This window comes from Vulpes lagopus, chromosome 21, assembly GCF_018345385.1.
Source record: "Vulpes lagopus strain Blue_001 chromosome 21, ASM1834538v1, whole genome shotgun sequence".
NCBI classification, from domain to species: domain Eukaryota; kingdom Metazoa; phylum Chordata; class Mammalia; order Carnivora; family Canidae; genus Vulpes; species Vulpes lagopus.
This window is the reverse complement of record NC_054844.1, coordinates 12080732-12107283: the sequence shown is the minus strand read 5'-3', so window position 1 is coordinate 12107283 and position 26552 is coordinate 12080732. Positions and strand designations below refer to the sequence as shown.

The window sequence follows — 26552 nt, the reverse complement described above, 5'->3', positions numbered from 1 at the left end:
TCTGGTGAAGATATTTTATTTTTCATAAAAATATAATTGTACAATGCTCTTCAGAGAAAGAAAAATTCCCTCAATGCCCCCAAATACCATGTGGATTAATAATCTTCCTTTCTTTCAAAACTAAAAATGTAATTGATAATATGCAACTGATTTCTTGTGAAATATAGTATTTATGTTTTTAAATTTTCTTTCGCCTTATTTTAACTAAAGCTAAGTCCAGTTTAAGCCTATGCTTTTCGTAATGAGCCAAATCAAGTCTATCATAATTCAAAGATGATGAAATAAAATGCTAAATGGTGATGCTGATAAATACTGTCAATTAGCTGGTACACAGTGATATGAATTTGCTGCAGTAAGACAGAGTCTGATTTAGATACAACAGACAGGTTTTAGATAAAATAGAAAAAAAATTTAAGAACATCAACTATATCCTAAAACTTGACCTGGTCAAACTTATTCCATTTTATATTCAGTTGTTCTAATATATGGCAGGTCTATGCTAAGTTAATGACAGAATATGACTGGTCTAAACACACAAATATATATTTTCCCCTTATCTTCCTTTCTTTGGGGGGGGGGGGAAGAAAACTAAAACATTACTCTCTTCACTTAGGGAACAAAGAGAATAGCGCTGACCCAGAGGGATAGAGCTCACTGATTCTCTCACTCTCTTCTGTTCTCTCTCAGCCTGGATGTTGTCATTACAGAAAGTGAGAGATGCTGGGATTTCAGTGTGCTGCTTTTTAACTGGAATGGGAAAAGAAATGCTCCAGCTGTTTTAATCAGTGACATTTATTAACATGCTTCAAGTGGCCAAAACGTGCAGCCAGCACAATACCCAAAGCAATCAAAACATTCCTTTTTAAGACCAAGGAACTTTCTCTTAGTATTATCAACTTTAAAATACCAAAAAAATATGGGTTTAGGAATAAACTCAATACGTTGTAATTTACTTTCATCCAAAATTACACATCCTCTACCTGAGGATAAAGTCACTGCACTTGTAAAGATACTGAGGTGGGGGTGGAGGGTAGCTCAAATGACCCTGTAATTTAAAATTACAACCCGAGAAGAAATACTTCAGGCACAATGGAGACATTCCATTGAAGAGCCACATTCATTTTGGAATGTTTGCTTTGAAAACAACTCTTCTGGGGAATTCAAAAGGTACTGAACAAAGCAACACAGACTAAATCTTGGGTTGTTTTGCAAAATAAAAATATACATTTGAGTAGACCAGATGGCAAAAACATACCCATTACAATCTGAACACTATATTTAAAACACTTAAATTCTGAAGGTCTGAATATTAACAATTTCTTATCTATCTATATTTGTGATCCTAAAAAGACATTAAATACTCTTAAACCCCCAGTTCTCCAAAACACAGAGAGACCCAACAGGCTGGGCTAGTGGTATATCAGTAGTCACACAGGACTAGACTAGATCTGAGTTAGCAACCTACACACGAAGAGATCTTCAGGAACTCGGGCTAAGGGGAAGCACTTTATTCAAATGCATAGCCTAAGAGAAAGGGGGAGAGTACCTTGTAATCTGAAACTATGTGGTCCATCTCTTGTTCCGCCTCACAATCTAGACTATGATGCCTCCTCTTACACTGCCATTTCATAACAAAACATACTGTTTAGAAGCCAAGTATTTGCTTCATTAGAGCTAAGAACAATTATAATTTAGCAGCAACAGAGAACACAGTTCCTGATTTAACTATGGGAAAGAGAAGAGAGAGTGATCAAGTGTCCCAGTGAGGAAACTGAAAGATCCCTAGTCTATTTGCATGTATGATATGATGAGCTTGATTCCTCAACCATCATTCTGTCTGGTAGTCAGGAAGAAAGTAAATATAGCTGTGATGGGAACCGAAAAAAACCTCTCTGGCTTCTGCACCTCCTGCCAGGCCTGCCAGCTGCGGTGCTGTGCACACCTCCAGTTTAGTGCTTCACTCCGGAGCGGAGGTGCTGTTAGGGCCAAACCAGATGCACACCCACAGTGTGTTTCTTTCTGGCTCAGAACACATTCTTAACGAAACTCTTGTCAGGGAAGAAACTAAGTGTTCTGGTTATGCCTACAGCCATTAGATCTACTAGCAATTTCTCCCTCGTTTTGTTCCAGATCTCTTGAGGCAGAAACTCGATCTCAGCAGCTAATTTCATCCTATTTTCTTTAGAAAAATTCTCCGAGTTAGTTGACTACACAAGGCAATGTGTGTGAACATTCACTCCTACCCTCCCCACATACGTATACAGACATACAATAGAAACACATACATACATTCATACATATTCTAGGTTGTCAAGAGGATGTATGCTGCTGAAATGCCTAAAAGGTTATTTCTTGCTTAAAAATGAAATTTGACTAATTATTCTCCAAGTGTGGAGTAAGCCCTAGCAAACTTTTATAAATATAGTTTGAGAAGACAGCAACAAAGAGGCTGTCTTGAGGGCTTTCCTGATGGATTTTGTTAACATGTACATTATTTAAAACAGGCATATCAGTATGGATTATAAAAATAGAAATGTATATATTTGTTAATACATATTCACAGCTTATGCTGGAATGGCTCACAGGAGAAATCATGGTTCATGCAGAAAATAAACATTACTCAAGTAAATATAAACAAATAAGATTAGGTCCATTAAGGCTGAGAACTTAGTCAGTAGTCAGCCCATTTGGTTTCTCTTTGTAGGGCAATCAAACACATAAAAGAAGGTGACACCTAAACACACATACACATACAATGACATGAAATACATGGAAAGAATATAAATTAACCAATAAAGCAATGTGGAGTTAAGGTGCAAAAATACAATCTTCACCCACTTTTCTCTACCCCTGTGTTTTCAAGCATTGCAACATGTTAAATGCCATGGGTGGCAATACCAACCAGAACAGGTTTGAATGTTTATAAATTTTCTAAGTGTTTAAAGTTAAAGCAAAATCCTTTGGGATTTATAATCACACATTTTGGTAGAAACTGCAGATTTACAGAGATGACTACTGAGCAGTAGGTAGTAAATGGAGCCAAGAAGTACAATCTTGCCCATTCATCCTCCATAGGAATCAGAATATTGGCTTCTATCAGTGACTCGTCATTTTGAATAATCTTCACCCTGAAAAATAAATCAAAGTTACCAATGTAAGAATGTTTGGAAGTGAATGAAATTTGATTAATCTTTTTTAAAATACATTTTATTTGTTTAATATCTACGGAGAAGGGCTTTTTAAAAATACAGACTGAAAGAAAACTGAGCTGATTCAGCCTTTTTTCTTTAATTCAATTAGAGCAAGGCAAATGTTACCTGACCTAAGAAAAGCTAACAAAAAGCAAACCCTTCAATTTTATAAAAATATTTTAAAAGAGGGGCACCTGAGTGGCTCAGTCAATTGGGCGTCTAACTCTTGATCTGGCTCAGGTCACAATCTCGGCTGTGAGACAGAGCCCTGGCATCAGGCTCTGGCTGAGCAGAGTCTGCTTGTCCCTCTTCCTCCCCTTCTGCCCCTCCCTTTGTTCTCTGTCTCTCTAAGAAATAAAATCTTTAAAAAAATTTTTAAAGATAAAAATTTTATAACTTTTTAGAAAAGATTTTATTAATTCATTTGACACAGGGAGAGAGAGCATAAGCAGAGGGAGCTGCAGGCAGAGTGAGAAGGAGAAGCAGGCTCCCCGCTGAGCAAGAAGCACAACTCTGAGCTCAGGGCTTGATCCCAGAACTCTGTGGTCATGACTTAAGCCAAAGGCAGACACGTAATGCCACTTAGGCACCCTGTAACATTTTCTTATAACTGCTCCAAGTGCTCCCAAAGCAGTCACAATGATAAAGAAACCAGTCCATGACATCTTCATCACAAAATCTTTGCAGTCTCTTCAACAAATGGCATTGGAACATTGTTACTCACATGCAAAAAAATTAAATTGGAACTCTATCTCATACCACATAGAAAATTAACTCAAAATGGATCAATGACCTAAAATATAATAGCTAAAACCATAAAACTCTTAGAAGAAAACATAGGAGTAATTCTTCATGACCTTAGATTTGGCATGGATTGTTACATATGACAAAGCATGAACAACAAAAGAAAAAAACAGATAAACTGGACATCAAAATTTAAATGTTTTGTGCAATAAAGGACACTATCAAGAATGTGAGAAGACAACCTACAGAATGGGAGAAATATCTGCGAATCATATATCTGATCAAGGTCTAGAACCCAGAATTTATAAAGAACTCTTACAACTCAACAAATAAAAAATGAAAACCCAAATAAAACAGGGGCAAGGGACTTAGACATTTCTTCAAAGAAGATATACAAATGGCCAACAAGCGCAAGAAGAAGATGCTCAACACTATTAGTCTTTAGGGAAATGCAAATCAAAGCCACATTCAGATACTACTTCACATCTTAGGAAGGCTATAGTTTTTAAAAATGGAAAATAAAAAGCACTGGCAAGATGTGACAATTTGAAAGCTTCATATATTGCTTGTGGGAATGTAGAGTATTTCAGCCACTGTGGAAAACAGTTAGTGGTTCTTCTAAAAGTTAAATATGTAATTACGTATGAGCCAGCAATTCTACTTCTAGGTATATACACCAAAGAATTGAAAACAAGTGCTAAAACACATACTTGCTAAAATACATGCTCATGTTTCAAAGCATACTTTTCACAATAGCCACAAGGGGTAAACAAATGTCAACAGATGAATGGATAAACAAATTGTGGTATACATACACAATGGAGTATTATATACCCATAAAGTAGCCTAAAGTACTAATATATGCTACAATGTGGATGAGCCTTGAAAACATTATGCTAGGCAAAAGAAGCCAGACACAGAAAGTCCCATTCTATATGTTTCCATTTATATGAAATATCCAGAGAGACAGAAAACAAATTCGTAGTTGCTAAGAGCAAGAGGGATAAGAACAGGTAACTGCTTAATGAATTCAGGGTTTTCTTTGGGGTGATAAAATGTTTTTTAACTAGGGATGCCTGGGTGGTTCAGTGGTTGAGTGTCTGCCTTTGGCTTGGATGGTGATCCTGGGGTCCTGGGATCAAGTCCCACATCGGGCTCCCTTCGAGAAGACTGCTTCTCCCTCTGCCTGTGTGTCTGCCTCTTTCTGTGTCTCTCATGAATAAATAAAATCTTTAACAAAAAATTAAAAAAAAAGCTTTGTTAACTAGATAGAAGTGGTGGTTGTACAACACTGTGAATATATTAAATGCCTCTGAATTATTACTTTAAAATGGTTAATTTTTTATGTGAATTTCACCATAATAAAAAAAAAATCCTACACTGATGGGCTACTGTACTAGAGCCTGGACTAGGTGAAGACAGGTTTTCCCATTAGAACTGTGTGACCTTGGGTACCTTAGCCAACTCCTTTGCTATTTCTTCATCTGTAAAATAAAAGGTGTAATTCCTTAACATAATCATTGGAGGAAATACATATGATAAATATATGTGAAAGTGTTTTATAAGTTGTAAATCAAAATACAAATAAAAGGTATTATTAACAATTATTAACATTATTAACAAAAACGGTATATCCCCATTCATGGGCTAAGTCTATTTTTAAAATTTTCCAAAAATGTATCAGTTGCTCTTCATAGATCCCATGTAAAATTCATTTCAATATTTACAATCTAACGCCATTTCACTTGCTTATTAGTGTATTACAAATGACATCACTTTATTTAATGACAGACCAAGGGAAGAAGTCAATAGAAACCCTACCCTAAGATACTCCTCTAGATATAAACCCTCCCATTCACTGTACTCACAGGAATTGCTATTAGCATCTGTCTTCCCAGCTTTTGTGTGCCTGCTTGAGTTCTGCTGAGATTTGCTCTGCTCTTCTCCAGTGAGTAGGGCCTTTATTTCAGAAGGGATTTTTCCTTGGTCCATTGCCATGCACCACTGCTTGTACTGAAATAGGTAAATATATTTAAGTACAATTTTATTAGTCATATTTCAGGAACCACTGGTAGAAATCCTAGACACAACTCCGATAACTAGAGGTCAAATTGGCTGTTGGGAATCCTACCCTCCACCGTATTTCCTGTTTACCACCTAGGACATGTATGAGGCTTGCCATCTTTCAGAAGAGGGTGGGGCAATTGCTGATGGATCTTCTCATGATATACTGGAGTAGTGTTCATACTCAAAAGGCCCCTTTGGTGGAAAGAACATTTGCCCAGTGTGCCACTAGTTAGAATCCTTCTGTTTTTGCTGTCACACTATTATTTCTACTCCTAAAATAAATAATTGTCGTACATTTGGGTTATCTTCCATTTTTTTCTTTCATAAACAATCTCTCAGTAAAATTATCATGTACATTCTGCTCCCACCAGCACTATACTAAAATGCTTATTTGCCTACATCCTGGCTAAAGATTAATATTCTTTCCCATATTTGTCAAATGGATATGCAAAGCTTGGTATTTTCATATTTTAATGTAAATTCATTTTGACTGCTAAGCATAGGTTTCTTCATTTGTTTACTTATAGACTTTCTTACCATTTCCAGTTCCTCTCTGAGGGCACATATGGCTCTTTCCCGGCTGGATACCAACTCTTCCAAATACTGATATCTTAGTTTTTTCCTAGCTCGGCATTCTCTTGCACTCTGACGGCTTCTCTCAAGCTTTGCCTTCAGGTCAATTTTGGCCGGCTTGCGACCACGTTTGCCAGGCTTCTTTACTTTGCCTCCAACTACCTTCAGCAAGAGAGAAAAGAATTTTTTTTTCCGGTTCTACTTTTAGGAAAATGACTAGGGGTGCATATTCGCAAGGAAAACACTGACAAATAATAAACAAAGGAAGCCTATGAAACTAAGAAGGCATAATCCCACGAAATGTGTGATGTGTCTTTGCTTCCTGATTTTTTTCTTTCCGATGCTTTTGATACCACGAGTGTGAGAGAAGAAATACTGAAGTTTTCCTTATTTCTTCAGTAGTAAACTTTAAGTAGTTTAACAGTAAACATTATGAACCATATGTAGCTGGATACTAAAATCTAAAAGATGCCATTAAATGTTTTGCTCACAGGAATTTTTATTGACTTGAGAAAATAGTAAGTAAAAAATATTAACATTTAAGATTCTCTCAGTGTGATCTCAACATACATATAAAACAACAAAGTAAACAAATAAATAAAATAACACATAAAAGAAAGGATGTTTGGGGTGCCTGAGTGGCTCAGTCAGTTAAGTGTCTGCTTTCAGCTCAGGTCATGACTTCAGGGTCCTGGGATCGAGCCTCCTTCTGCTCAGCGGAGAGCTTATTTTTCCTTCTTTCCTTCTCCTCCCTGCTCATGCTCTCTCCCACTATTTGTGTCTCTCTCTCAAATAAATAAATAAGATCTTTTAAAAAAAATTAACAACAGAAAAGAATGTTAAAAGGAAAATGAAGATTTCTGACAGGTGTCATTATAAATAGCTTTTTTCTCATTTGTATTTTTTATGATTTTTAAATGTTTACAATTAGAAAAAACAAAATTTGTATGAAAATCGTATGTTTGTATGTATGTATAAATATATATATTATGTATATATATATTTATATATATATGTGTGTGTCCTGAGCGATTTGGCTGTGAATTCTCTCTTTAAATTTGTTGAGCCCAAAGAAACACACCAGAAGTCCGGACATCTTCAGGATAATCCTCTCCTGCCTTTCAAGAAGTCTATAATTATGACCCTAGACTGTCTCAGGAGATTTCTAACTGCTCCCACTGGTCATAAGACATGTTTTCAATATCTTTGTTATTCATTTACCTGCATTGGCACAGTTTTTTGGTGACTGACAAAGTAATTTAATCCTTTTCACTGTATAGCTTTGGAACCTCCCCAAGTTTTTATGTAAGACATAACTATGAACTAAATTTGATGAATTTTTAAATACATGAACCTGAACTTGTGTATCAAATAAATTTTCTTGAAAGCAATTACCTTGAAAGAGGTTACATTTATTCCAATGAACAAGCTTTTTGAGAAAGTGCTTTTAGAGCTAGTTTCTTACAAGCTACAACACAGTCTGCCTCAGATTTTCTACTTTATCTGATGAGGTTCTGAATGAGGTCTAGTTCTGAAAAGTACCCTCAGGAGATAAAAATGTCACTTCAGTATTCTGAAGCGAATACTGCTGAGGCTTTCAAGGCAACTGTTAAAGATGCAAAACTCAAACACTGGCAAGCCACTGAAATAAAGTAGCAGCTTTATCAGGTAATAAAACTCAAACTCTATATTCATGTGGATATAAAAACTCATTTGTAAAAAAAAAAAAAAACAACTCATTTGTTTGTTTGAAAATCACTCTCAATTATCACACACCAACAATGCCGAGTACTCTATAAAGATCAAATCATTACTCAGTATAATGGTCAGGTGGAAACCAAACTGTAAATATGAATCAGCCACGTCTCTTTCCCGGCTGGATACCGGGATTTATTTACCAGACCCTGGGTAATACCATGATGGTCAACCACTGCATCCTGCATTTAATAGCATGGCTCTGAAACGAGACTGAATACTCCGAGGCTCTGGGAAAAAACTTTCTTTTCCACCACTATTGTAAAGCTAGCTGCTTCAGTACTACTCCCAAATTAGTTTCAACTTTTCGAAAACAGGTCTTTTAGGGACACCTGGGTGGGTCGGTGGGTTAAGTGTTGGACTCCTGATTTCAGCTAAGGTTATGATCTCAGGGTCCTGAGACTGAGTTGCATGGGGCTCTGCACTCAGTGGAGAATCTGCTTGTCTCCCTCTCCCTCTGCTCGCTCCCCCTCACTCCCCCCAACCGAGCACTCTTGCTCTTAAAAAGCAAACAGGTGGGCAGCCCCGGTGGCTCAGTGGTTTAGCGCTGCCTGCAGCCCAGGGTGTGATCCTGGAGACCCGGGATCGAGTACCACATCAGGCTCCTTGCATGGAGCCTACTTCTCCCTCTGCCTGTGTCTCTGCCTCTCTCTCTGTGTGTTTCTCATGAATGAATAAATAAATAAATCTTTAAAAAATAAAAAAACCCAGGTGTTTTAAAGCTTTTTATACTATGCATCATCATGTTTTTATTCCAATATAATATATACCTCAGGAAACTGCACAATTTTAATAAAATATTTTTAAATAATCCTACATTGAAATAAAGTATATCTGCTATTGCTACAGTTTTTTTTTATTTTTTATTTTTTAGTCTCAACTTCAAACTATACAGTTTTTAAAAAGTAACATATTTACAGTATAAACTCAGGTCTATAGTAAAATAAATGGTAATCACATCTATTTTCTATGTAGTGAAATGAATCATCAATCACAACACTATAACCTAGTACCTCATATATTGCTGTTTATTTTGTTTTGTTTTTTATATTGCTGTTTTTAATTAATTCAGGAGAGGCTGTCTTTGAGAAACCAGCAAGAGGACATAGTGTACTTCAGAGACTGGACTGATTTTTGAAACAAACCTTACACAGTCATAAAACTAAAACAACAGTTATAACTCTTTGTTTAGTTTTTATGGTAGTAATATTATTTTACTCTTTTTTTTTCCACTAGAAAGGCATAATAAATAAATACAGGGTTCCTGGGTTTTATGTCCTCTCCTGTAAAATTACATTAAAACCACATAACCACCATTTCTCTAGTTTAATTTTTCCTCAATGGTAGACTGAATTCTTGGCTTTGGGTGCCAGCTAAAATCTGATTAGTGTACTAGTTTTCAAGAGAGCCAGGTACATTGCAGGGTTACTGGAAATCTAAGTATACGAACACTTGGTAAAGAAAAGGTATTGGGACACCTGGGGTGGCTCAGTGGTTGGGCATCTGCCTTTGAATCAGGTCGTGATCTCAGAGACCCAGATCAGGATCCAGTCCCTGTCGGGCTCCCTGCATGGAGCCTGCTTCTCTCTCTGCCTGTGTTTCTGCCTCTCTCTCTCTCTGTGTGTGTGTCTCATGAATAAATAAATAAATAAATCTTAAAAAAAAAATAAAAATAAAACTTTAAAAAAAAAGAGAGAAAAAAGGTATTACACAAGGGGCGGCTCCTGGGTGGCTCATTTAGTTAAGCATCTGACTCTTGATTTCAGCTCAGGTCATGATCTCAGAGCTGTGGGATTGAGCCCCACACTGGGCTCCATGCTCAGCCTGGAGTCAACTTGAGATTCTCTCTCCTCCTCTGCCCCTCCCTCCCTTGCATGCTCTCTTGTTCAAAATAAATAAAACCTTATATAAAAAAAAGATATTATACAAATGTGGGTCAGTATACTAGCTGCTTTAACAAATGAACTTCATATATTTCATATGCCATAATGATTAGGGGAGGGTTAGGAAAAATTAATAGAAGGAACCAGAAACCAAAACTGAAATCGACCTCACAAATTCCTCCCAAATGTCTCTGGGCCAAAAATCATCCTTACCAATGTTTCATAATGTTTTCACAACTCAGTGATAACCACCCTGTTCCCTTGCCCTCTCCTATTTCTTCTGTGAGGAAGCATATTAATATGGCTAAGTGAAAGTACTGATGTTTATGCACAACACAAAAAAAAAACTATGAAAAAAATATAAAATTTAGTTTTTTCTATTCTAGTTTTATTTCTATTCACATAGAGCCACATGGAATTTTAAATAGCTATCTTTAAAACTAGTGGTATCTCTTTATCCACTACCCATTTTACTTTTTTTTGTCCTCCCCCAAATATATTTGTTAACTGGAAATAGAAAGCCCCAAGGGAAACCCTCAGAAAGCTTGTCTCCCTAGACCTTGTGAAGAAATTTGCTAGCCATTGATTTTTTTTCTTACTCTCCACAGAGAATTCATTACACAAAGGGAGGATAGTAAAGATGTTAGATTTCAGTAGGGCTTTTGCAATACCAACTTTGTCTTCATTATATGTTTAAAATGTTCAAGTCTATTATAGGCAAGTAAGAATGAAAAGCCTACTTTTTCTGTTAACTACTTTTTTTTATAAAACACTTTCCCCATTGAAACAAGCTAAAACTAGATGTTACAATTTTTAGAAAGTAAGCACCGAGGACTGTCATATAATTCTTAGTTCACAGCAATTACTATTTAATAAACACAGCAGATAAAAAACAAAAGATGTTCCTAAAGAACGAATGGGTCAAAGAAGAGATCATAAGGGAAATTAGAAAACTACTTTGAGACAAATGAAAAGGAAAACCCAACATACCAAAACTTTGAGAGACGCAGCTAAAGCAGTGCTCAGAGGGGGGCTGTAAATGCCTAAACTAAAAAAGATTTGAAATCAGTAATCTAACTTTCTACCTTAAGAAACTAGAAAAAGAAGAGCAAATTAAATCCAAAGCAAGCTGATGGAAGGAAATAACAAATATCGAGCAGACAAATAAAACAGAAGATGGCAAGACAATAGAGAATATCAATGAAACCAAAAGTTGGTTCTTCAAAAAGATCAACAAAAGCAACAAAGCTCTGGCTAGCCTAGTCAAGAGAAAACATTCAAAATATTAAATTCAAGACCAAAAGAAACATCATCCCTATCAACTTTACAGAAATAAAAATGGTTACATGGGATACTATGAAAGATTATATGCTAGTAACCTAGGAGAAATAGTCCTAGAAAGACACAGAATAGCAAAACTGACTTGAGAAGAAAGAAAATCTGAATAGACTTGTAACAAAGAGATTAAATTAGTAATAGAAAAATTTCCAACAAAGAAAAGACCAAGTCCAAGTGACTTCACTGGTGAATTCTACTAAACATTTAAAGAATTAACACTAACTCTTTATAAACTCTTCCAAGAAACAGAAAATCATTCTATTCTAGAAAATCAATTCATTCTATCAGGCCATTATTAGCCTGATACCAAAACTAAACAAAGATATCATAAGAAAACCACAGATCAATATGTTTTGTGAATGGAGATGTAACTATCCTCAATAAAATGCTAGCAAATTGAATCTACAACATAGAAAGAGGATTATACACCATGGCTATATGTGACTTATCCCAGGAATAAAGGTAGGTGTAACAACCAAAAATCAATTACTATAATACATCATATCAATAGAAAAAAAGCGTCAAAGTTATATTTTCTTCTCAAGAGACTCCAAAAACACTTGACAAAACCCAACACCCTCATATGATAAAAAACACTCAACAAACTATGAATAAAGGGAACTCCCTCAACTTGATAAAGGTTGAAAAACCCACAGCTAACATCACACTTCAGGGTGAAAGATTGAAAGCTTTCCTCCCAAAGATCAGGAAAAGACAAAGATCTTGTCTTCTCTCATCACTTCCACTCAACATTGTATTGAAAAATCTAGCCACAGCAATTAGGCAAGAAAAAGAGAGACTTCATTCAGATTGGAACCGAAAGAGTAAAACTATTTCTATTTGGGATGATATGATCTTATCTACAGGAAACTCTTGGGGCACCTGTGTGGCTCAGTTGGTTAAGCCTCCGACTCTTGATCTCAGTTTAGGTCTTGATCTCAGGGTCAGGAGTTCAAGTCCTATGTTGGACTCAATGCTGGGCATGGGGCTTATTTAAAAAAAAAAAAAAAAAAAGGAAAGAAAGAAAAAGAAAATCCTAAGGAATACACAAAAACTATGAGTGAACAAGGTTGCAAAGGACACAATCAATAAACAAAAATTAGCTCCATTTCTATATACAATGAGCAATCTGAAATGAAATTGTAAAAACATTCACTAAGAATAGCATAAAATATATCATTCAGAATAGCATTTTATTGAGGGTATTTGCATCCTTTCTCATAAAACATATTGGTCTATAGTTTTCTTATGACTTCTCTGGTTTTGGTATTGGGCTAATATTGACCTCATAGAATGAACTAGGAATAAATTTAACAAAAGAAGTACAAGATTTGTACACTGAAAACCATAAAACAGCATTATAAGAAGCTAAAGATCTAATAAAAGTAGAGACATTCCATGTTAATGAATTGAAAGACTAAATATTGTTAAGATAACAATACTCCCCAAATGGATCTATCTACAAATTCAACACAATCCCTATCAAAATTCCAGCTCAGTTGGTGGGCATCCAACTTTTGATCTCACAGTCATGAGTTTGAGCCCCATGCTGAGTGTAGAGATTACTTATAATACACTCTGCCTTTTTGCAGAAATTGAAAAGATAATAATAATAATAATAAAAAAATCAGAGGATCCCTGGGTGGCTCAGCGGTTTGGCGCCTGCCTTTGGCCCAGGGCGCGATCCCGGAGTCCCGGGATCAAGTCCCACGTCGGGCTCCCGGCATGGAGCCTGCTTCTCCCTCCTCCTGTGTCTCTGTCTCTCTCTCTATGTCTATCACGAATAAATAAATAAATCTTTTAAAAATAATAATAATAAAAAAATCATATGGAAACACAGGGACCCAAAACAGCCAATCCGAAAAACAACAAAAGTGGATGACGTATAATTTCTGATTTAAAATTTTATTAGAAAGCTACAGTAATCAAGATAGAGTGGCAATGGCACAGGGGTACACACACATATCAATGAAAAAGAAATGAGAATCCAGAAATAAACCCTTACATTTATGGTCAATTGATTTTTAGTAAGGTGCCAAAACAATAAAGAAATAGGAAAAAAACAGTTTTTTTTAATAAATGGTGCTGGGACAACTGGTTATCTGCAAGCAAATAATTAAGCTAGACTCCTATAACATGCCATATACAAAAATTAACTCAAAATAGAACAAAAACCTAAATGTAAGAACTATATTTATAAAACTCTTAGAAAAAAACAGCGATAAACTTGTGACCATGGATTAGGCCAGGGTTTCTTAGATATGACACCACAAGCATACGCAACAAAAGAAATAAATTGGACTTCAAAATTAAAATTTTTGTGCTTCAAAGAACACCATCAAGGTCAACCCACAGAATGGGGAAAATATTTGTAAATCATACATATGATAAGGGACTTGTATCCAGAATATATAAAGAGATTTGACAATTCAACAAAAAAGACAATCCAGTTAAAGTGTGAGCAAAGTATATGAATAGACATTTCTCCAAAGAAGATATATAAATGCCCAATATACATATGAAAAAACATTCAACATCGTTAGTCATTTTGGAAATTTGAATCAAAACTAAGAGATAACACTTTATACCCACTACGATGGCTATATAATAAAAAGCAGCAAATAATGTGGAGCTGTGGAGAAATGGAACTCACATACATTGCTAGTGGGGATATAAAATGGTGGCCACTTTGGAAAACCATCTGCATGTTTCCCAAAATATTAAACCAGAATTATCATATGACCCAGGAATTCTACTCCTAGGTCTATCTCCCTAAGAAATGAAAACCTATATCCACATAAGAACTTGTACAATTCATGTTCATAGCACCGTATTTCACGATAGTTAAAAAGTGGAAATCAACCCAAACGTCCATCAGCTGATGAGTAGATAACAAAATGTAGTGTGTCCATAAAATGGAACATTATTCAGACATAAAAAGGAATGACATACTGATACATGGTTCAACATAGATGAACACTGGAAACATTATGCCATGTGAAAGAAGCCAAACACAAATGGGCACACACTGCATGATTCCATTCATACAAAATGTCCAGAAAAGGCAAATTTAAAGAAATTAAAATTATAGATTGCTTAGGGCAGGCGGAAGGGAAGGAGAGGATAGGGAGTGGCTGCTAAAGGGTTTCATTTTTTTTTCTTTTTAAAATTAATATACTTTGCTTTTTAGAGCTGTTTTAGGTTTATTAAAAAAAATGAAGCAGAAAGTGCAGAGAGTTCCCATATATCCCCTTTTTCTCTACCCTTCCAGTGTCCCCTATTATTAACATCTTGCATTAGTGTAGTACATTCATTACAGGTGATGAACCAATGTTATTAATAAATCCAAAGTCTACATTACGGTTCACTCTTTGTGTTGTACAGTTTTTTTGGTTTGACAAATGCATATATCATGTATCTCCCATGATAGTATCATACAGAATATTTTCACTGCCCTAAAAACCCCACATTCCACCTATTCTTCCCTCCCTTACCCCCAGAGTCCTGGCAATCACTGACCTTCTTACTACCTCTATAGTTTTATGTTTTTCAGAATGTCATATAGTTGGGATCACATGGTAGGTACTTTCCAAACTGGTTTCTTTCAGCTAGTAATATGCATGTAAGTTCCTCTCTATCTTTTTTGTGGCTTAATAGTTCATTTCTTTTTATTGCTTAATAATATTATATTATATGGATATACCACATTTTGTTTATAAGAGTTTCTTTTTAAGGTAATGAAAACGTTCTGGAAAGACAATGGTGACCATAGCACAACTCTGTAAATATACAGTTGACCCCTGAACAATGAGAGGGTTACGAGCTGACTTCCAAGCAGTCAAAAAAATCCATGTATAACTTTTGATTCCCCACAAAACCTAACTACTAATTGACTACTGTTACCTGGAAGCTTAACTGATAACATAAACAGTCAACTAATACATATTTTGTGTATTATATGTGTTAGACACTATATTCTTATAATAAAGTAAGCTAGATAAAAGAAAATGTTCTTTTTTTATTTTTTATTTTTATTTATTTATTTATTTTTTAATTTTTATTTATTTATGATAGTCACAGAGAGAGAGAGAGGAAGAGACACAGGCGGAGGGAGAAGCAGGCTCCATGCACTGGGAGCCTGATATGGGATTCGATCCCGAGTCTCCAGGATCGCGCCCTGGGCCAAAGGCAGGCGCCAAACAGCTGCGCCACCCAGGGATCCCGAAAATGTTCTTTTTTTTAATAAGATTTCTTTGGAGTTCTTTTTTTTTTTTTTAAGATTTATTTATTTATTCATTCAGAGAGAGAGGCAGAGACACAGGCAGAGGGAGAAGCAGGCTCCATGCAGGGCGCCCGACATGGGACTCGATCCTGGGTCTCCAGGATCACACCCTGGGCTGCAGGCGGTGCTAAACTGCTGCGCCACCGGGGCTGCCCGATAAAAGAAAATGTTAAGAAAATCATAAGGAAAATACATTTACAGTACTGTGCTGTATTTATTGAAAAAAATCCATGTATAAGTGGGCCCACATGTTGTTCAAGAGTCAATTGTACTAAAAATCACAGAATTGTATAGTTTAAAAGGATGAATTTATAGTATGTGAATTATGTTTTGTGAATTTTCAGTAAAGCTGTTATCTTAAAAAGATAGCTGTTAAAAAAATATATGAATCTTAAGCAGAAAGAATAGAAGAAAAAGAAGAACCGAGGTGGCATGGAGACACAAGCTTATGAAAAGAAAGAATCACAGAGGGGAGGGGACAAGCATAAGGGTTTTTTAATCTGTGAGTTTAAAAAGGCCAAGAATTAACATACAACTATGGATTTAGCCAAGAGGGAGTTCCTGATAATTCTAAATGTAACCATTACAGAGAAAGAACAGAACCTAGTCTGCAAAGGTCTGAGTATGTATGGCACAGGCTTCCCAGTCAACAAGTTTAACTTCATAGAAAGAGGAGTTGTGTGCTGTCTAGGAGCTTCTTAAAATAAGGAAGACCCCGGGGTCCAGATTAAATACTATTCCAGATTCTTGGCTCATTCTACTTCTAGCTTTTTAGGAGCTAACAACAAACACTTAAATTCAAGGCTAAATCAGGGTGTGCAGGGATAGAGCTATGGACAAAGTCTTGAATTAAACACTCTACATATTATGTTATTTCACACCATTTCAGGTGAGGAATTAGCATCATGCTCATCTTTTTTCAGGTAAAGATGGGAAAATTAATTCCTTTATTCAACAGCCATATATTGAACATACACCATGCCCCAAACACTGTGAAACTCTAGGAATATTAGTGTAAGAAGATGAGGTTCAAAACTGTAAGGTTTATAGACTCATGAAACACACCAGACGTGAAATAAACAGTACATCATGAAGGGCAGGACATGGGTGTACACAAGAGCGCTGGTGATGGAGGGATGCATACACACACACACACAGATGCACAGTGATCTCTTTACAGATGACAAAATTTTAGTCCAGAGAATTTCAGTATCAGAGCAGAGTCTAGAACCTAAGACCCCTTATTTGCATCACAGCAACTTGTCACAAAGTAACTCAGTATCATCAAGTATGACAATTCATGGTGGGATTGATCATATCATGCCCGACTTCATGGTGGGATTGATCATATCATGCCCTGAAGAGGCCCTAAAACTGACAATGCTTTATATGCACTGCTATATTAATACTATATAGTCACTCACTTACTCCATCCAGCTCACTGGGACATTAGGCACTTGCTGGCACTTTTCATTTTATGCTTCCTTGAAACTTCCCTCTACTGTTGCGGCCCTCCATGACCACCAACTGAAGTCAAGCCAATCTGTTCCTTTATAAAATCTGACTTAGCTCTTCCTCTTTACTCCTACTATCTGTATTAGTCTGATCCCCCCTCACAGATTGCTACAACAGGTTCTCAGTGCGTCTTCCTACCATCTCTCCTTTTCCACTCCCACTTCTAGCTAATCCATCTTGCAAAGAGCTGCCAAAGAGTTAACCTTTCTTCTCAGCTTATTAAAATAACTTCGCTGTATCTTCCTTCACTGTAAAACAAAACAAAACAAAACAAACAAAAAAAAGGTAGTATCTGATCATTACAGAAAGAATAAACTGTAATGGCCCTTTGGCCATGTTACAGCTGAAGAGAAGACCTCTGACTCAGCACTGCTTACTAGGTCACCATATCCAGTATATCAGTTTGCTGTGGCTGCTGTGACAATTACTACAAACTTAGTGGTGATTAAAACAACAGAAATGTATTCTTTCTGTTCTGGAAGCCAGAAGTTTGGCAGGATTGCACTCCCTCTGGAGACCGTTAAGGGAGAATCCATCCTTTGTCTCTTCCAACCTCTAGTAGCTATCAGTGTGTCTTGATTGGTGGCTATAGCAATCCAATCTCTACCTCTGTGGTCACTCTGCCACCATACCTGTCTGCCAAATCTCCCTCTGCCTCACTCTTATGAGGACACTTGTCATTCAATTTAGGGTCCACCCAAATAATCCAGGATAAATTTTTCCTCAAAATCACTAACTTAATCACTTTTTTCCCCCAATAAGGTAATATTCACTTTTACCATATAAGGTGATAGTCACAGGTTCCAGGGATTAGGACACAGATGTATCTTTCTAGAGACCACCATTCAGCCCACTACATCCAGCCTCCCACTCACCAACCCAATCCTCTCTTTTATTACTTCCAACACGGGAATCATATCAAGTCATGCCCCTCTAGGACTTTACCTCATCCCCTGCATTCCCATCTATCCTCACCATTTCTCTAACTGTGACCACCATCCAGGATGGCAAATGTTATGCTTTCTTTTTTTTTTTTTTTTTTTTGCTTTCTTTGGTTAGAGTCAGCTCTAGCCCTCTTTCTTTGACAATCACCTTCCTATCCCTGACGATCACCCTCTCTCCATATGCTATTTTCTTCTCCAAATGTCTGGAACATATAATATAGTGAACACACTGAATTTATATGTTTTATTGGAGTTTTTTGGTGGCCTCACAGATTTAAGTTCTATCACCTCTAAGCAACGTGAGCTCCTCGGGCACAAAAGCTGTGTTTTCTACTTCCAATAAATTAGGAGTATTCTGAAACTGACTTGTTGGTATCACGACCAACTTATAGAAGTTGTAAAAAAAAAAAAAAGAAAGAAAAAAGGTCCCTCGTACAGGATATAAAATCTGAAAAACCAGTTAAGAACTCTTTAACTATTTTATTACCCTCTTTGCACTTATTTATATCCTAATGCTCTAATTCTTAAGGCAACTCATAAAAGTTTCAAACTATTAATTCTAAGAGAATTACTGCATTTACACGAAGTGGTAGGTAGCAACAGCCAAACCTAGAAAAAAAAGAGGAGAGCTTGTTTCACTCTTTTTAAAAACATGAAAAGTTATCTCCAACTGATTAAAGAAAAATAAGATAGAGATGAATGTGCCCAGCTAGTGCTCTTTACCACTTTAAAGAAAAAACAAGTAGCTACATTTTCATTTGGTGTTATGACTCCTAAAACTTCCTTCACAGCTGTGGGTTAGGCCTTTTATTTACCAGATCTTCAGAAAGAAAGTCTAATCACATCTTCCTGCTGCTAACCTTTCTGCCAGTTTTTCTAGTCAACGGAAGGAGGAAGAAGATAAAGTAGGCCTCTCTGAACTTAGAGTTAACTCCTGCCTCTCCTCTCCCAACACCTATGCCTGCCCCCAGTCCCCAGCTATGATTGTTCACAGCTAAATATAATACTGTATATATTTTAGCTATGCCTCAAAACTGTTACAAACTGACTAGTAAGAGTGGTGTATACCTGCCTTTACTTCTTTCCTGTCCAGCTCTTTCTCAACTGCTACATTTTGGCTTCTATCCTATCACTCTAGGGAAAATTCTCTTGCTAGGTTCATAAACAATCTCCTATTTTCCAAGTGCAATGGATACTTTTTCACTGTTGACTTGATCTCTCTTTTGTAGCATCTCATATTGTTGACTAAATTCCCTCTTTAAAAATTCTCTGGTCAGACAGCCCGGGTGGCGCAGCGGTTTAGCGCCGCCTGCAGCCCAGGGCGTGATCCTGGAGACCCTGAATCGAGTCCCACGTCAGGCTCTCTGCATGGAACCTGCTTCTCCCTCTGCCTGTGTCTCTGCGTCTCTATGAATAAATAAAATCTTAAAAAAAAAATCTCTGGTCCCTTAGCATAATAGCCCCTTTTTTCCCCCTTGTACTTTTTTTTTTTTATCACTAATCTCTCCTTTCCCATTTACGTTATTAAGTCCTATTCCTTAGCCTCTTCTGATCATTTTACTGTCTTCCAGGGTTCTGTCTTTCTAGCTCTTTCTTCTGTCCACACTCTTCATCCTTGAAGGATTTTATGCATGCTCTGTCAACCACAACCCAAACTCTCAATCTGGTCTTCAGCTCAGGTCTTTCTTATGAGCAATCTAACAAAGCTGGGGAGGAGTCAGAAAGGACTAGCATTTACTGAGAACCCATGAGATATATACTAAGTTCTTGTGATTTGGGCTCACATATATACAACTGACTATTGAATAACATGGGAGTGATGGGTGTCAATACCCGAGTAGTCAAAAAACTACCTGTAACTTTTCATTCCCCCAAAACTTGACTACTAGTAGTCTAACGTTGACTGGAAGCCTAACTAATAACATTAACAGTCAATTAACACATATTTTGTATGCTATATGTATTACAGAATTTTACAATAAAGCTAAAGAAAATATTAAGAAAATCATAAGGATGAGAAAATATATTTACAGTACTGTACTATATATATGTACTTTAAAAATCTACCTGTAAGTGGATCTGTGCAGTTCAAACCTGTGTTGCTCAAGAGTCAACTGATTTTTTTTTTTTTTTAAATAAGTTCTACACCAAATGTAGAGCTTGAACATATGACCCAAGATCAAGAGTCACATGGTCTACCGACTGAGCTGGCCAGATACCTCAAGGGTCAACTGTTCTTATATTTAATTCTAATTTGTCCAAAATCATAATAGCTTGAAAGTGGTAGAAAGATGACTTGAACTCTGGTTGTATGCCAAAATCCACGTTCTTACCTAACTGGACCATCTGCCTCTTCTCTTATTGCAGTTCCTACATCTTTACCCCAAATCATTCTCCAGATAGCCATTAGCATTTTTTTCTGTCAAAAACCCAAATTCAATAGTTACCTCTGCATTATTTTTTTAAAGACTTTATTTATTCATGAGAGATACAGAGAGAGAAGTAGAGACACAGGCAGAGGGAGAAGCAGGCTCCATGCAGGGAGCCTGATGTGGGACTCAATCCCAAATCCCAGGATCATGCCCTGAGTCAAAGGCAGACGCTCAACCACTGAGCCACCCAGGCATCCCTACCTCTGCTTTAAAATCATTCAATGGCTCCCCAACATCTATGGCCTTGGTTTTCAACCTTCGGTAAGCATATGAGCCACTCAACTGGGGACCCTAATTAAAATTCAAATTCCCAAGCCCCATTCTCAAGATTCTGGGTCAACAGGGTGTTTTCTTTATTCCACACTTTAAAAATACTGACCAAAATTTGTTAGCTTAACTTGCCAGGCATATCGTGATCTGGCCTCTGCTTACTTTTCCATCTTTGTCTCTGCCCACACCTCTACTTGTGTTTTATGTTTTAGCTCAGGGGTCAACAATCCATAGCCCTGCTGGCATGCAAAGCCCAGCCTCTTGCCTGTTTTGGTAAATAAAGTTTTATTAGAACACAGCCACACTTCATCAAGTTCTGCCTATAGTTACTTTTGTGCTAAATTGGCAGAATTGAGTAATTGCAACAGAGATCATATGGCCAGCAAATAATTACTATCTGGCCCTTTACCAAAAATATGCCAATTCCTGCACTAACTTATAGCATAATACTTATTATCCAGTGCAATATGCTTTAGTACAAGATTTTCCTTCTTTCCCATTTTCTAGGGAACTCCTATTCTTCCTCACAGATTCACTCCTACTGTGTGAACCCATGTGCGACAAGCCTAGACAGGCATCCATTCATACCACTCCAAAAGCACTTTGCCTCTAGTGCCCTAATTTTTTTTAACCTCACTATATTGTAATGATTTTTTCTATAGGTCTACTTAGCCCACTGAAATGTAAGCTCCCAAGAATAGTTATAAACTTTTTACCTTTGTATCTCTCTTGCACAATGCATGTACATATTAGGTGTTCAACAAGTATTTAATGAATTAATGAATGAATAAACTTTTCTGAAAACCTTAAAAAGAGTTAATCATTCTGAATAAGGATAAGTAAACTTAGATTTCAACTGGTTTCTGTAGTATTAAAATTACTCTTTAGGGTTAAACTATCTTTTGAGGTGCCCTATGTAAAATGTGCATGTAACCTAAACAGCAAAGGAAGGTACATCAAATCTGTCAGAGATTTGTTTGGTAGACTGGCTCTTCTGTGTTAGTCCTATGGTTAGCACTGATGAAGAGGAGGACAGGAAAGGCAGAAAATGTCTGGGTTTTGTGGCACTGCTCAAGGTGGCAGCCCCAACTATGGCAAAGGATGGATAAAGGATCAATAGGAGGGATTTCAAGGGCCAAAGGCAGGTCTGGGAATGTCAAAGACATTTTTTGGCCAAGTTAAAAATTTTGTGAGAATCAATGCTACCCCAAAAGGCTGAATGCAACAGACGACCCTATCTTCTTACATAAGAGGTAAGGAAGGTGTGAGAAACTTTATTTTCAGATAATCGTGTGTCCTACAGGTAAATTGAAGTCTGTGAAGTCTATTAAGGAAACAGCATCCATATTAGTATACTGTGGACAGTGTCTGGCCCACTTTCTTGTCAGTCGCTCAACTGAAACTTGATGCCCTACACTGTCAGGCAATACAGTATGGTAGTCTATTGTCAGCTTATCCTGTGGCAGGAATGCATCTGGTCTAGGATATTTCCATTTATATCAGTCATTGATTCAATAAACATAAAAGTCATATATAAAATAAAAAAAAAATAAGAATCTTCTGCCTATGATTAAAGCCTCTGAAAATAACACACTTTTATTTTCTTTGTAATTGAATGCAGCAAGTCAGGAAGAAGCAGCTTTTGTGAAAACAAGCACTTTTTCCTAGTGGTAGACATGCAGGTAGGCTCAGGAGACTACCTTTCTCACACAATCTGACAGTTCAATGCACAGCTTAAGTTCATTTCATGCCCCATCCATTGCCCCTTCCCATCTCGGGGCATGGTTAGGAGCAAAGGGTAGTGTAGGATAAATAAGCAAATGTTGAAATGAGCATCTCAAGTACCTACTGCATTGTGCTAAGACCAAAGAAGTCACTCTTAAGTAACAATATTTTTTTGTGTTTACTATGTGTTAGACTCTGTACTCAATGCTTTATAATAATGCATTATCTCTAATCCTCAACAAAGCCTATGAAAATGGTATTGACAATTTAACAGATAAAATGGAAACTCAGAAAGGTTAATTAACTCAGCCAAGGTTGTTCCTTCCCATCTAGCCTAGTAGAGATCTACTCAGTGTTTGAGCTCTGCTACTTAGCACTTTCCCAAGCCCCCACTTTCAGATGCCCATCTAGCTCTTGCTTTATTTTTGCCATTTGCCATTGTCTATATACTCTGGCTGGGGGCTCAATGGAGCACACTGATTAATAAAGCCTGGGTACATCGGGGCAATCTCCTTAATATTACTCTGCTCCAACTTAATTCAATCACTACTAAAGAGTACTCTAAAAAAAAAAAAAAAAAAAAAAAGAGTACTCTATGCTGTATCAGGCACATTGCTAGATGGTAGAAAGGCAAAGCTTCATTTTCATTCAGATCTGTGTGACTCTGACTCCAGAAAGCTAGATGACAGAATGTGGAGAGCTCCTGGCAAACTCATTCATCACTACTGATAAAAACAACTCAGAGGGATACTTGGATGGCTCAGTGGTTGAGTGTCTGCTTTTAGATAGGGTCCTGGTCCCGAATCCCACATCAGGCTCCTCACAGGGAGCCTGCTTCTTCCTCTGCCTATGTCTCTCTCTCTCTCTCTCTCTCTCTCTCTCATGAATAAATAAAATCTAAAAAAAAAAAAAAAAAAAAACCAGAATACAGAATCCTTATAAAGGGAGGTCCTCACATCATCATCATCTGTTTCCCAACCTGCTCATTCAAATACTGTCTCTCTATAACTGCCACTCCTGACCACTGCATCCTCTTTCAATTCCTCTGGCCTTGCTGTCAACCAATTTGGCACCCTTTTTGCTCTCCCACCATACTTTATTCATTTATTTAAAAAATATATATATATATATATATTTTATTCATGAGAGTCACAGAGAGAGAGAGAGAGAGAGAGAGAGAGAGAGGCAGAGACACAGGCACAGGGAGAAACCCTCTGCAGGGAGCCCTCTGCAGCCACCCTGCAGGGGGCCCAATGCGGGACTGGATCCTGGATCCTGGGATCATGCACTGAGCCAAAGGCAGATGCTCAGCCACTGAGCCACTCAGGCGTCCCCCCACCATACTTTATGCTCGGCCACCAGAATCCCAAACTCCAACTCTCACCTCCCCTTACACAGGAGAAAATGGAACCTGAGACTCCATTACCTATACATAATGTGAAGAGAAAATGTTGGGGATCCCTTGGTGGCTTAGCGGTTTAGCGCCTGCCTTCGGCCCAGGGCATAATCCTGGAGGCCAGGGATTGAGTCCCACATCGGGCTCCCTGCATGGAGCCTGGTTCTCCCTCTGCCTGTGTCTCTGCCTCTCTCTCTCTCTCTCTGTGTCTCTCTCATGAATAAATAAATAATATCTTAAAAAAAAGAAAGAAAATGTGTTTTGTGTGTGAGTATGTATGTGTATGCTAGCAGGACAATGTAATTCTGCAGGACTCCAACAACTAGAGCACAGAGAAAGGCAGGATTGGGAGCTGCCAAAGACTTAAGGGCTGTTTCATAATGCCCGGTGCCGGAAGAGCAGTTCCGATTTTGCTGTACATGGCATTTAAGTATTACTCATTCACAACTCTGACATGTATTCAAAGTGAAAGTAGTGTATTCACAGAAGCACTGTCCATCCAGAGACATGTGGAATGGATTTTCTTTTCCATAATCATTAAAGATTTAAGTAACTGCTGGTTTCTAAAAATAATCAATTAAAAAGAATGAGAACTGAGTTCATTTTGCATTACTTGTGAACCCTATAGGAAGTAAGTTATGGATCGTCTACACCCCAAGATTTACCTTCATTCTTTTAGGGAAAACAATAAAATTTTATACTCTCCACTACAGTTTGCTAGCTTTAGAAATGACTCCTATGTGATTGGACAGGTAAGAAAAATAACTCAAAATCCTATGTATTTTTCTTGGAGTTGAGACTACTGAAGATTTTGAGAAAGTTATTAAATGTTTCAAAAGTCTGAACAAAAGATTTTGTAGAATTTATTGCCTCAAATTAAGGAAACTAAAGAACAATGTTATTTTAGCATTCTTAAGGAGCCATAACATTATTTTCTGCAAAAAGATAATGGATACAGTATTCAGATTTGCTTTCAAAATTAATAATACTGAACAATCAAGCTAGCAAGGCATTCATGGAAAAATTATTTTCTGATGTCTGGAAAACTTTCAGAACTTCCCCTTTCTGTCTTGGAAACACAACTTCCTGTTAGGGTTTGCTACTTCACAAACAATCTGTTTCTCCAGGTGAGTCTCAATTCCGGACTATTGCATTGGGCTTCCCTTCCGTCTAATCACTTTTCTTAGAGCCTTCTGTAAGAGCAGGAAGAGGGAGATAATGTAGAATAAAGCAGGCAGCACAGAAAAGCTAGAAATTTTTTTTCATTCTAAGGGCGGGTGAAACAAAAACGTGACAGCTGCAAAGTGTTAATGGTAAGGTGGGAGGGGGAAAGGGCACCCAAAGAAAGAAAAAAAGCTAGCACAAGCAGTATGCCAGAGACTGAAATGGAAGACCTCTGAAAGGCATAAAGGAGTGACTTTCTACTTCAAAAATTGGTAAAGTCTAGAAGTCAGACTCCTTTAAAAAAAAAAAAGAAAGTCCAATTTCCTAAACATTCTAAAACATCAATAAGCTGATCATCCCTATCTTCATGAAATAAAACTAGATAACACTAACGTAGATAGACATAAGGGCAGAGATAGGTTATATACACAAACTACATGAATTAGCCAAGAATGAACAACGCCTGTTAGAATCACAGGGACAAGTGATTTGGATTGCGATAGGGGAATGGTGGTAGGATATTAAGACAGATTAACAAGAAGGAATTCACTACTTTTCTTAGGGAAGGCTTTCTAGAGGAGGTTAGATTCTGGACGAATAGCAACAGGAGCTTAGCAGAGTGTTCCAACCAACCAACCACAGGAAAATAGCTCAGAGGGGGAGTGAACTGATTATATGAATGGGGCATTGAGTAAGGGAGCCTGCGAGAAGAAAGGGGAACCTTCAAGGGGAATAGGGCTGGTTCAGGGTGCCCTAATTAAGGTCTCCAAACTGGGGAAAGTCTGGAAGGGGGTCAGGGGAAGGCAAAAAGAAAAGCACGGTAAGTTTCTTCACTCGTTTTGCTGGGCAAGTCAAGGACGAGGGTTGGCACTACCTGGAAAAGCTGACAAACAGGCTTGCCCTGGGAGGGAGAAATTTCCAGAGAGGGCCCCTTCTGGAAAGACGCAGCGCCCCGTCCCCCGAATTCCTGGCTGGGTACCACGGGGGTAATAGCTGGAGGCTCCGGGATGTCTAAGGCAGGTGTTTGCTGGGTGTTGGCGTGGCTACCAGGCTGAGGTTCAGCGGCGGGTCTAGCCCTTAGCGACAAGCAGGAGGCGGCGGCGGCGGCGGCAGCTGCGCGTGCAAACCACAGGACTTACCTTACTGTCATCCATCTCCGCGGACAGGCCGGCCTGGCCAGGCGCTCCCTCCCCCTGCCCTCCCCCGGCTCAGCCGGCCTGGCCCGGCCCGGCCCCCGCCCCGGGGGAAGAAGGGGATATGGTTCTGACTGTCT

The 26552-nt window shown here is 37.7% G+C and overlaps 1 protein-coding gene across 1 annotated transcript; it reads right to left on the bottom strand.

Annotated features, from left to right (window-relative positions):
- Nucleotides 1–26552, bottom strand: CREBL2 (cAMP responsive element binding protein like 2). Its single transcript, XM_041736347.1, has 4 exons — nt 26419–26552; nt 6540–6737; nt 5804–5948; nt 1–3128 (listed from the first exon to the last, which is right to left on the bottom strand). Exons 1-4 carry the CDS (start codon nt 26431–26433, stop codon nt 3124–3126), a joined length of 363 nt encoding a protein of 120 aa, XP_041592281.1. The 5' UTR covers nt 26434–26552; the 3' UTR covers nt 1–3123.